This window comes from Scyliorhinus torazame, chromosome 1 (assembly GCF_047496885.1).
Source record: "Scyliorhinus torazame isolate Kashiwa2021f chromosome 1, sScyTor2.1, whole genome shotgun sequence".
In the NCBI taxonomy this organism is placed as follows: domain Eukaryota; kingdom Metazoa; phylum Chordata; class Chondrichthyes; order Carcharhiniformes; family Scyliorhinidae; genus Scyliorhinus; species Scyliorhinus torazame.
The window spans coordinates 272,479,051-272,491,539 of NC_092707.1; the positions used below are offsets into that span (position 1 = coordinate 272,479,051).

The following is a 12,489-nucleotide window of genomic DNA, read 5'->3' on the forward strand; positions in this document are numbered from 1 at the left end:
GCTGTAACCTCCTTAATATTGGATTCTAGTAATTCTCCTATGACATTTTTAGCCGGTCTAAATAAAATAGTCCAAGTAAAATGACAAAAGGAAAACTCTGATTCGCACACACATGGACACAGAGTCCAGTGAATATAAAAGGGTATATGACTCTTGAAGTTTGGTGACTTGACTGATTTCAGTCTGGATTGGTTGGTCCTGCCACTTTCGAGGCAGTTTAAAGTTGTAGATTGCCAATTTATTGATATGCCTGAAGATGACAGCATTCGGTTGGATTCTTCTCAAAAAAAGTCCAAGGCATTTGGATAATCAACATCAGCAGGCAGCGTTCAAAAACGTAAAAATTGGATGGAAGGAGAGAGATAGATAAAAAGAATCCACTCGAGGTCTTGTTCCTTCAGCCTCTCAGTTGCTTCTCTAATTCTATAGTGCAGGCAGGTGCTTAAAACATGCAAAATGTTGGATGGTCACATGACCTTATCTCACCAACTCCTCATTGATCTTAATAAGGTTTTGATTCATATATTCCCATTGTAACTTGATTGGATCATGGCCGGGAATTCCTCACTCAGCAAGGGTCCCATTGCTCAAGTGATTATATCTAATGGTTTGTCTCTACCCAGGTGATTGTCTGGACACATTGCCAAGGGGATAGGAGATGGCCCCCATTCATCCTCTTTCAAGGCTGTTGTCCAAGGTATGGTTTTAGACAGGTCCTCTCCACTTGAATGATTTTTGGAATGTAGAATGTAGAATGTAGAAGATACAGTGATGTAAATGTGCAACCATCTTTGCCTGTCATCTCTGGAATGTGTCTTTTGTCTTTTACAAAAAAAATTAATTCAGGATTTCCAGAAAATTCGAAAACCTTTTTTTAAAATATAAATTATGGTTCCACAACAATTGATTTGTGGGCTGCACAGAAGAACCGTCTGAAGTATAACTTTCTGGGTGGACATGAATGTATGGGATACTTGCTTTCAAATCCCTCCATGCTTTCACCCTCCCTATCTCTGTAACTTCCTCTAATACTGTAGGTCTCCAAGATCTCTACACATCTCCAGTTCTGGCCTCCATTGGCAACCATGCCTGCAGCTGTCAAAGCCCTAAGTTCTGGAATTCCCCCCCTAACATTCTCTGCCTCTCCACTGCCCTGTCTTCCATTTGAGACACTCCTTGTCTAGGCTTTTGGTCATCTATCCTAACATCTCCTTTTGCTCTGCTTGATAGTGTTCCTGTGAGGCACCTTGTAATGTTTTGCTACGTTAAAAGTGCTCTATACATATAGGTTGTTGTTGTGACAGGCACCTTGACAATGTGTGGAAAGTGTCAAAAAATGCCTTCCCGCTTATGGTCGAATGCACTTCGTAAAATATTTTGTTCCCTTAACTCTGTCAATTTTCGACTGACTTTAACATTCATTGATGGCATACTGTGTTTAATGAATGATAAATGTTATTTATGCAAAAATATTTCTTCCCAGAGTTCAGTACCATGCTTACAGCTGTGGTTTTGATACAACAGCACTTATCATGTTATGAATCTCATGATATTTTACATAAATCATGCATCCAGTGCAATCCTTTGACTATACAGCCAGTTCAGCTACCTGCATTAGGGAAAAATTCTTGCTGCCTTTAATTCCTTCCTCATACTTTGTTGCCTCAGTCACCTCGTTTAAGTTGCTACTTAAAACCTACCTCTATGACCAAGTATTCGATCATCTGTGCTAATGTCCGTCTTCTTCAGCTCAGGTGTCAAGGTTTGACTGTTTCACACTCTTCTGAAACCTTGGGGCATTTTGCTCCTTTAAATATGCGATATAAATGCAATTTGCTGTTCACGGCATCAAAGAATCAGTGGGCTCCGTGGTGACCTGGCAGCAGGTAGCCCAGATCAATTTTGAACAAACGAGCTCCCACCCCTTTCTTCTGAAGGTACTGCCACTGGTTGCCGTTTAGATTCTTGAACCCTGGCAACATTCTGGAGTCTAAAAGCAGGGATGACATCTTGCTACAACTGTACAGGTCATTGTTGAGAGGGCTGTGTGCAGTTTTGTTCCCCTCACTTAAGGAAGGATATACTTGCTTTAGGTCAGGGAAAGTTCACTGTCCTGTATCCTGGGATGAAGGGGCTGTCTTACGAGGAAAGATTGAACAGGTTGGGCCTATAGGATAGAGTGTGTAGATATTCTGAGTCATGTTGATATTAATAAAGAGGAGGTGTTGGGCATCTTAAAAAACATTAAAGTAGATAAGTCCCCAGGACCTGATGGGATCTACCCCAGAATACTGAGGGAGGCAAGGGAGGAAATTGCTGGGGCCTTGACAGTAATCTATGTATCCACATTGGCTACAGATGAAGTTCCAGAGGTCTGGAGAGCAGTCAATGTTAGGGCAGCAGGGATAATCCAGGAAATTATATGCCGGTGAGCCTTCCGCCAGTGGTAAGGAAATAATTGGAAAAGATTCTTAGAGATAGGATTTACTCACTTTTGTAAACAAATGGACTTATTAGTGATGGCAGTAGAAGTCTTCCAACACCAGGTTAAAGTCCAACACGTTTGTTTGTGACGAGCAGCGTTCCACAGGGATCAGTTCTGGGGCCTTTGTTTGATTTGGAAGAAAATGGATTAGTAAGTTCACAGTGACACAAAAATTGGTGGAGTTGCAGATAATGAAGAGGATTGTCAGAGGATACAGCAGGATATAAACTGGTTTGAGTCTTGGGCGGAGAAATGGCAGCTGGAGTTTAATCCGGACAAGTGTGAGGTAATGCACTTTGGAAGGTCCAGTGCATGTAGGAATTAAATAATAAATGGTAGAACTCTTGCGAGTACTGACAGGCAGAGAGATCTGGGCATGCATGTCCACCAATCACTGAAAGTGGCAACGCATGTGGATAAGGTGGTCACCAAGGCAGACGGTATGCTGGCCTTCATTGGTCGGGGCATTGAATCTAAAAATTGGCAAACCATGTTGCAGTTGTACAGGACCTTAGTTAGGCCTCATTTGGAATATTGTGTACAGTTCTGGTCATCACACTACCAGAAGGATGCAGATGCTTTGGAGAGGGTACAGAAGCGGTTTGCTAGGATGTTGCCTGATATGAAGGGCATTAGCTATGAGGAGAGGTTAGACCAACTCGATCTGTTCTCACGAGAACGATGGAGGTTGAGAGGCAACCTGATAGAGGTCTACAAGATTATGAGTGGCATGGACAGAGTGGATAGTCAGATGTTGTTTCCTAGGATAAGAGCGTCAAATACTAGGGGACATAAGTTTAAAGTGCCTGGGGAAAAGATTAGAACAGATGTGTGAGGCAAGTTTTTTCAACAGAGGGTGGCAAATATGTGGAACACGCTGTCTGAGGAGGTGGTGGGAGCAGGTATGATAGCAGCATTTAAGGGACATCTAGACAAATACATGAAGGGGGTGGGAATGGAAGGATACGGACTCCGTAAGTTGTGTTATGCTTCTTCATGTAGCATAAGCTGCTTCATTGATGTATACTCTGACAAAGGAAGGTTCAGACTTGGAGATAGGTTAACACATTTATTGAACAGTTAACAATTCTCGTACTTGAGTTCGACCCTCCTGCTAATCTTGCTATAGTAACTCAGTCTAACTAACCAGTCTGCTCTAAGCCATGCGGTGGGTGTGATGCTTCTGATCTGCCCCTGTCCTTCTCTCTGAGTATCACCTGGGGAAAGAGAAAGAGCATGTGTGCCCTGTCCTTTTATATGGGTTGCCCCCTTGTGGTAGTGTCAACTCTGGGTGTCTTGACTGCCCATTGCTCGTGTCCTATTCTATGTGTTCATTCGCTGTATGTCTACATGTCATGACATCTCTGGTGCTCCCTCTAGTGTTTACTTAGTTGTAGTGTATTTACATTAACCCCTTATGTGTATACAGTGATGCATATCACCGCATCCCTCCTTTTTTCGTGTTACAAATTTTTTGTACAGTGTTAAAAGAAAATTGAACAAAATAGGTAGATAAGTGATGACATGTACAAATCATGATGACAGTGATGATTATAGAATACCAAATAATATTTATGAGTCCAAAGTTCATGAATTAATATGGTCGAGCGGCTTTCTTGTTCTGTTATTGAAGTGTCGCTGTTGATGTTGTCAGTTCCTTGTGAAAGCCATCAGTGTCCCTATGCTTAAGGAACCAAGAAGTCATCAGGATGTGTGCAAATGGTCAAATCACTTCGTTGTCTGATTTGGACTCTTTTTTTTTTATGCTTGTGGTATCGATGCAGTATGTTAGCTGCCTTGAAAGCTGGTTTGCTTGTTCGTAGTGGAGCAAACTTGAATCGGTGAGATTCGTTGTCATGCCATAGTATGTCTGTACTCTTGCCAGTATTAGGAGCTGTGCTGTTACATTGTCCTACATTTGCAGAGTTGTACCATGTCGTACCAGTCGTCGTTCCACTGTTGTTGTTTTTGTCGTGCTTGTTGTTGGCATTGGTGCCTTTGGTACGCTTCTTGTTGTTGATTTTGTTGTTGTTTTTGTAGGTCTTGTTGTTGTGCTTGTTGCGCTCAATGACCACACCGAGTGGAGTATTCGGGTCCTTCACAAAGTTATTGTGTCAGTGTCCTTTGTGGCATCTGCTGTTTCATTGAGTGTGCCGTCTCTGATTCCTCGGCGCTCCCCGTCTGGAGTCATGTCCGGTTCACTTGAATCATCTTCGGCTTGTCGATGCTCCCCATCTGGAGCCAAAACGTTCAGGAATGCATTTTCTGATGGAGAGGCTCGAGTGGATGAGATTTGAATTAACGTGGTGTCGCTGGAGTCACTAGTAGCCTCACTTTGATTGTCGAGTGCCTCTGTACATACTAGCTGAGATCCGTCAGTCTCGCTGAGATGTCGCACATCTTGTATGGGAATTGTGAAGCCTTTGTCACTTGTCACACATACAGTGGGTAGATCTTCAGTGTCTTCTTGTCGGTTAGATGAGCTGGGTAGACTGTCAGAGTCTTTTTGTTGTTCACGTGAGCATGGTAGACTGTCAGAGTCTTCTTGCTGTGCACTTGAGCGTGGCAGACTTGCATCGTCTGCTGCTGGTTGCTAGACCTTCATGGTCTTGTTCATGCAAGGACTGCGCTCTGGAGTCTTTTGTTGCTTCCATCGTGGAGTCTGTCAATGAGCTCGCGTGGAGGCTTGTATCGCTCTATCTGTGGAGTCTGGCATCGTTCCCTGTGTGGAGTCATGCAGTGAGCTTGCAGTGGAGTCGATCTGTGCGCTCTCAAAGGAGTTGTGCAGTGGTCTCGCTGTGGAGTCTTTCTGTGTTCTCTGTGTGGAAACGTGCAGTGGTCTCGCTGTGGAGTCGATCTGTGCGCTCTCAACGGAATCGTGCAGTGGTCTCGCTGTGGAGTCTTTCTGTGTTCTCTGTGTGGAAACGTGCAGTGGTCTCACTGTGGAGTCTGTCATCGCTTTCTGTACGGAGTCGAGGTCTCTTTGTGGTGTTTGGACCACTCTCTGTGTGGAGTCGGGGACACTTCGTGCTGCGTGGAGCACTGTTCGTGGTGCATAGACCATTGGCGTGGCATCAAGCTGCTCTCTGTGGGATTGTACCACTCTCTGTCTCTTGGCTTCAGGCCACAACAGAATCCTGTACTCACGGGACAGGATGTCGTCTATGCTGGGCTGAGGATCCTCAAATCCGAAGAACTCATCCATGTCTGTGTCGGATTCTTTAATGTACACACCATCTCGTTGCGGTTCGGATTTGGGACTGAGGTCGCCACGTCCAATGATGAAATCATCTTCCGAGTCATAGTCTTCAAGGACCATATCATCATTTTTTGTGTCGGAGCTGTCATTGTGCTCGCTATGTCCAAGGAAGAAATCAACGTCTGAGTTGTAGTCTTCAAGGACTAAATCATCCCTTAGGGCGGTGCTAACTGATTGTTGCAGGGTTCTGCGGAGGTTACTTTCAGCTACTGGTTGAAGTCCAAGCATTGTGCTGTCGTTCCAGGTGAAAGAATAGTGTTTTCCGGCTTAAATTTCCCCCCCCCACTATATTGGGACATTTCCCCTTTAAGTGGGCGTGGTCCAGGGCCTCTGACATCATGACGCTTGTGACGTAGAGCGTAGGAATGGATTGCGCGTGCGCTGATCGCTTTTCCTTTACTGTGCGCTCTTTGCGCAACTGCATATGTGAGGATTCTCCCGCATTCGCAAACAGACCTTCCTTTATCGTGCGCTCTTTGCGCAACTGCGTATGTGCGGCTTCTCACGCATGCGCAAAACACTGTTATGCCGGTTCACGTCTTCTGGGGAACTGCCCATGTACGGCTCCTTTCTCAAGATGGCTGGCAATCAAAACTGCAGTTTTCCTGTGCTGCAAGCCTACCTTTGCCTCGTGGTGAGTATAGGCGCCAGTTTTACCGATTTCGTCTGATGTGTTCACCTCGCAGTAGTTTTCAAACTTGTCCGGGACTGTCTGGAAGTCTCTCTTGTCTTGCCCTTTCGAGTACCTGAAGGAGTGGAAGATTTCTGTTGCACTTTCACCCGCAATGGTGAGTAGAAGCTTTATCTTTGCAGCATCGGTCGCGCCATCTAGGTCGGATGCTACCATGTAAATCTCAAATCTCTGTTTGAATGCACACCAGTTGGCACTGAGATTGCCGTGGTATCTGAGCTGCTGAGGAACCGGAATCTCGAACATCTTGCCTGGGTGCTGTTGCTGGTAGTCACGCATCTTGGTGAGTTGTTCTACTACAGATTCAACAGACACTCACTGGTACCATGTTGTGCTATGCTTCTTCATGTAGCATAAGCTGCGCCCTTGATGTATGCTCTGACAAAGGAAGGTTCAGACTTAGAAATAGGTTTAGCACATTTATTGAACAGTTAACAATTCTCCTACTTGAGTTCGACTCTTCTGCTAATCTTGCTATAGTAACTCAGTCTAACTAACCAGTCTGCTCTAAGCCATGCGGTGGGTGTGATGCTTCTGATCTGCCCCTGTCCTCTCTGAGTGTCGCCTGGGGAAAGAGAAAGAGCATGTGTGCCCTGTCCTTTTATATGGGTTGCCCCCTTGTGGTAGTGTCACCTCTGGGTGTCTTGACTGCCCATAGGTCGTGTCCTATTCTATGTGTTTATTAGCTGTATGTCTGCATGTCATGACATCTCTGGTGCTCCCTCTAGTGTTTGCTTAGTTGTAGTGTATTTACATTAACCCCTTGTGATTATACAGTGATGCATATCACCACAGCAAGTACAGATTGTTTTAGTTTAGGGCGGTACCATGGTCAATGCAGGATTGGAGGGCTGAAGGACCTGTTCCTGTGTTATATTGTTCTTTGTTCTGTTCTTTATACTCATTGGAGTTTAGAAGAATGAGAGGTGATTTTATTGAAACATATGAGATTCTGCGGGGGCATGACAAGGTTGATGCTGAGAGGATGTTTCCTCTTGTGGGCAAAACTAGAACCTAACGATAGAGGCCTCCCATTTAAGACAGAGGTGAGGAGGAATTTATTCTCTCAGAGGGTCATTAGCCTTTGAAATTCTCTTCCAAATATAGCAGTGGAGGCTGGATCATTGAATATGTACAAGGTTGAGTAAGACAGATTTTTTTTTTAATAACAAACAATTTTATTGAGGTATTTTTTGGCATTGTAAACAGTTACAGATAACAGAAATGTGCAAACATCAATATAAAACGAATACTTCAATCAAACCATACTGCACATGCCCGCTCCTCTCCCCTAGACACTACCCGCCTATTTATCCCTCCTACTCTACTCTAATCTCCCCCTCCCCCACTCTTCCTCCCCCCCTCCCCCTGCTGACGTTCACTCTCCCGCAAAGAAGTCGATGAATGGTTGCCACCTTCGGGCGAACCCCAGTACAGATCCCCTCAAGGCGAACTTAATTTTTTCCATACCCAGAAAACTTGACATGTCCGAAAGCCATAGTTTGGTCTTCGGGGGTTTTGAGTCCCTCCATGCCATCAGTATTCGCCGCCAGGCTATCAGGGAAGCAAAGGCCAGAACATCTGCCTCTTTCTCCCCCTGGTCTCCCTGGTCTTCCGAAACCCCGAACATTGCCACCCCTGGACTCATCACCACCCTTGTTTTCAGCACCCGGGACATGAGCCCCGCAAATCCCTCCCAGTACCCCCTAAGCTTAGGACATGCCCAAAACATGTGAATGTGGTTCGCTGGTCCTCCTGCGCATCTAGCGCATTTGCCTCTACCCCAAAGAATTTGCTCATTGGAGCTACCGTCATGAGAGCCCGGTGAACGACCTTAAATTGAATCAGGCCGAGCCTGGCACATGTTGCAGTTGAGTTTACCCTACTCAGAGCTTCCGCCCACAGCCCGTCCTCCATCTCCCCGCCAAGCTCCTCCTCCCATTTGAGTTTCAGTTCCTCCGTCAGGGACTCTTTCCCCTTCATGAGCACCTTGTAGATATCCGAGACTCTACCGTCTCCTCCTTCTCCTCTAGAGGCTATTCTGTCCTGGATCCCTATTGGCGGGAGGCGTGGGAAGGATGGGACCTGTCTGCACAAATCCCGCACCTCTAAGTACCGAAAGTCATTTGCGCTTACCAGCCCAAATTTCTCATCCAAGCCCCTCAAACTCGCAAAGCTCCCCTCCAGGAACATCTCGCCCATCCTCCCCACCCCCGCCTGCCGCCATGTTCGAAACCCTCCATCCATGTTCCCGGGGGCGAATCGATGGTTATCACATATTGGAGCCCAGACAGACCCACCCCCCCGACATGCCTCCTCCACTGGCCCCATATCCGCAGGGCCGCCCCCACTACCGGGCTGGTGGAATACCTGGCCGGCGACAGCGGTAGGGGAGCCGTGCCCAGGGCTGCCAAACCGGTGCCCCTGCACGAAGCCACCTCCAACCGCTCCCAGATAGACCCCGTACCCACCATCCACTTTCTTATCATGGCTATGTTACCCGCCCAGTAGTAGTTGATCAGACTCGGCAATGCCAGTCCCCCCTCGCTGCGGCTCCTTTCAAGCATCGCCTTCTTCACCCGTGGGAATTTTCCCGCCCAGCCAAAGCTCATGATGATTTTGCCAGTCCTTTTGAAGAAGGACCGTGGGATTAAGATCGGGAGGCACTGGAAGATGAACAGGAATCTAGGGAGGATTGTCATCTTTACAGTCTGCACTCTCCCCGCCAGTGACAGCGGGAGTGCATCCCATCTCCGAAACTCCCTCTTCATTTGTTCCACCAGCCTAGTCAAATTTAACTTATGCAACCTGCCCCAGTCTCGTGCCACCTGTATCCCCAAGTATCGGAAACTTTCCCCAACCAGTCTAAATGGCAGCTCCTTCAGTCTATTCTCTTGGCCCCTTGCCTGCACCACAAACATCTCACTCTTGGCCATATTTAATTTGTACCCTGAAAACCGGCCGAACTTCCTCAATGTTTCCAGTATATTTTCCATCCCAGCCAGTGGGTCCGACACGTACAGGAGCAGGTCGTCCGCATAGAGAGAGACCCTATGTTCCACGCCCCCCACCCCCCCCCGTCATTCCCTTCCACCCCTTCGCAGCTCTCACCGCCATCGCCAACGGCTCTATGGCCAGCGCGAACAGCAACGGGGAGAGTGGGCACCCCTGTCTGGTCCCGCGGTGTAGTCTGAAATAATCTGACATTATCCTGTTCGTCCTAACGCTAGCTTTTGGGGCCTGGTACAATAGTCTGACCCAATTAACCAGTCCCTCCCCGAACCCAAACCGTCCAAACGCCTCCCACAAATAGCCCCACTCCACCCGGTCGAAGGCCTTCTCAGCGTCCATTGCCACCACTACCTCCACCTCCTTACCCGTCGGGGGCATCATGATCACATTAAGCAATCTTCTCAAGTTAGCTGTCAGCTGCCTGCCTTTCACAAACCCTGTCTGATCGTCCCCAATCACCTCCGGTACGCAGTCCTCAATTCTAATCGCCAGGACCTTGGCCAGAAGCTTGGCATCCACATTGATCAGGGAGATTGGCCTGTATGACCCGCAGGATTCTGGGTCCTTGTCCCGCTTCAATATCAGCGAGATGGTGGCTTGCGACATCGGCGGCGGCAGGGTCCCTCTGTCCCTTGCCTCATTAAAAACCCTTGTCAGGACCGGTCCCACTATCTCCGAGAACCTCTTGTAAAACTCTACTGGGTATCCATCCGGTCCCGGGGCTTTCCCCGACTGCATGGCCTTTAGGTCCCCCAGTACCTCCTCCACTCTAATCGGGGCCCCCAGCCTGTCCACTAGTCCCCTGCCTCCCTTTGGGAAGGTTAGTCCATCCAGGAACCTTTTCATCTCCTCCGGCTCTTCCGGGTGTTCTGAAGTGTACAGCTTACTATAGGAGTCCCGAAATACCTTATTCAGTCCTGCCGGGTCCTCCACTCTGCTCCCCTCCCCACCTCCCCATCAACCACTCTACTTATTTCCCTGGCTGCCTCCCTCTTCCTGAGTTGCTGTGCTAGCAATCTGCTGGCCTTCTCCCCTTGCTCATACACCACTCCCCTCACCTTCCTAAGTTGTTCCACTGCCCTACTCGTGGATAGCACCCCCAGTTCCGCCTGCAATCTCCATCTCTCCCTGAGTAGGTCCTCCCCCCGGGACCCCGCATGCTTCTCGTCTATCCGGTGAATTTCCCTAACCAATCTGTCCATTTCTGCTCTGTCCGCCCTGACCCTGTGAGCCCGAATTGAGATCAGCTCCCCCCTCACTACTGCCTTCAGAGCCTCCCACAGGGTCGCTGCTGAAACCTCCCCCGTATCGTTCACCTGCAAGTAATTCTGCATACACGTCCGCAGTCTCTCACATATCCCCTCCTCCGACAGCAATCCTACGTCTTATCTCCATTGCGGGCGTTGGTAATTCGCTCCACCGACCTGCAGGTCCACCCAGTGCGGGGCATGGTCCGAGATAGCGATTGCTGAGTATTCCGTATTCTTTACCACCCCCACACAGTCCCTGCTCACGATAAAGAAATCAATCCTAGAATATACTTTATGAACATGCGAGTAGAACGAGTAGCCCCTTCCCGTCGGCTGTCTGGCTCTCCATGGGTCCACAGCCCCCATTTGCTCCATGAACCCTTTCAGCTCCCTTGCCATTGCTGGGAGTCTGCCCGTCCTGGGACATGACCGGTCCAGCCCCGGGTCAAGGACCGTATTAAAGTGTCCCCCCCCCCACATTATCAGCTTTGTTAGACAGATTTTTGATTGACACATTGGGCAAAGATTATGGGGATGGGGGGCAGGCAAGAAATTGGGGTTAAATTCACAGTCAGATGAGACATAACCTTATTGAATGGCAGAACAGACTTGATGGGCTGAATGACCGACTCCTGCTCTTGTTTCTTATGAACTTTTAATATCCGTTCATCATTTCTGCTGTTTAAAATGGAGCGGCCATCCCAGCCAAGCTTAAAAACATAGAAATTAGGTGCAGGAGGAGGCCATTCGGCCCTTCGAGCCTGCTCTGCCATTCATTATGATAATGACTGATCATCCAACTCCTGCTTTCCCCCCGCCATATCCTTTGATTCCTTTAGCCCAAGTGCTGTATCTAACTCCTTCTTGAAAACATACAAAGTTTGGGCCTCAACTGCTTTCTATGGTACAGAATTCCACAGACTCCCCACTGTCTGGGTGAAGAAAGTTCTCTTCATCGCAGTCCTAAATGGTTTACCCCATATCCTTAAACTATGACCCCTGGTTCTGGACACCCCCACTATCGGGAACATCCTTCCTGCATCTACCCTGTCTCGACCTGTTAGAATTTTATAGGTTTTTAAGAGATCCCCCCTCATTCTTCTGAACTCCAGTGAATATAATCCTAACCGACTCAATCTCTCCTCATCTGACAGTTCCGCCATCCCAGAAATCAGTCTGGTAAACCTTTGCTGCCCTCCCTCGATAGCAGGAGCATTCTTCCTCAGATAAGGAGACCAAAACAGCAGACAATATTTCAGGTGTGGTCTTACCAATTCCCTGTATAATTGCAGCAAGACATCCCTGCTCCTGTACTTGAATCCTCACGCTATAATGGGGCAGCATGGTGGCACAGTGGTTAGCACTTCTGCCTCACAGCTCCAGGGTCCCGGGTTCAATCCCAGCCATGGGTGACTGTGTGGAGTTTGCACTTTCTCCCCGTGTGTGCGTGGGTTTCCTCCGGGTGCTCTTGGTTTCCTCCCACAGTCCAAAAATGTGCAGGTTAGGTGGATTTGCCATGATAAATTGTCCCTTTGTGTCCAAAAGGTTGGGTGGGGTTTCTGGGTTATGGGGATAGGGTGGAGGCGTAGCCTTAATAGGGTGGTCTTTTCAAGGGCTGGTGCAGTCACGATGGGCTGCGTGGCCTCCTTCTGCACTGTAAATGTTATTAAAAAAACATATAATCTGCCTTCATAATAATAAGATAAAAGCAAATTATTGTGTATGCTGGAATCTGAAACAAAAACAGAAAATGCTGGACAATCTCAGCAGATCTGACAGCATCTGTAGAGTG

At 47.8% G+C, this 12,489-nt stretch overlaps 1 protein-coding gene across 6 annotated transcripts in view; it reads left to right on the top strand.

The window, feature by feature from the left end:
- Window positions 1-12,489, top strand: part of plcb1 (phospholipase C beta 1) — a 1,179,298-nt gene that overhangs the window by 215,843 nt on the left and 950,966 nt on the right. The window contains exon 3 of one of the 6 annotated variants that reach the window (XM_072506111.1): window positions 624-697. The exons of the other annotated variants lie outside the window; for them this stretch is intronic. Coding sequence (XP_072362212.1) covers window positions 659-697 — 39 coding nt within the window. The 5' untranslated portion in view covers window positions 624-658. The remainder of the gene's footprint in view (window positions 1-623; window positions 698-12,489) is intronic. 6 annotated transcript variants of the gene reach the window in all.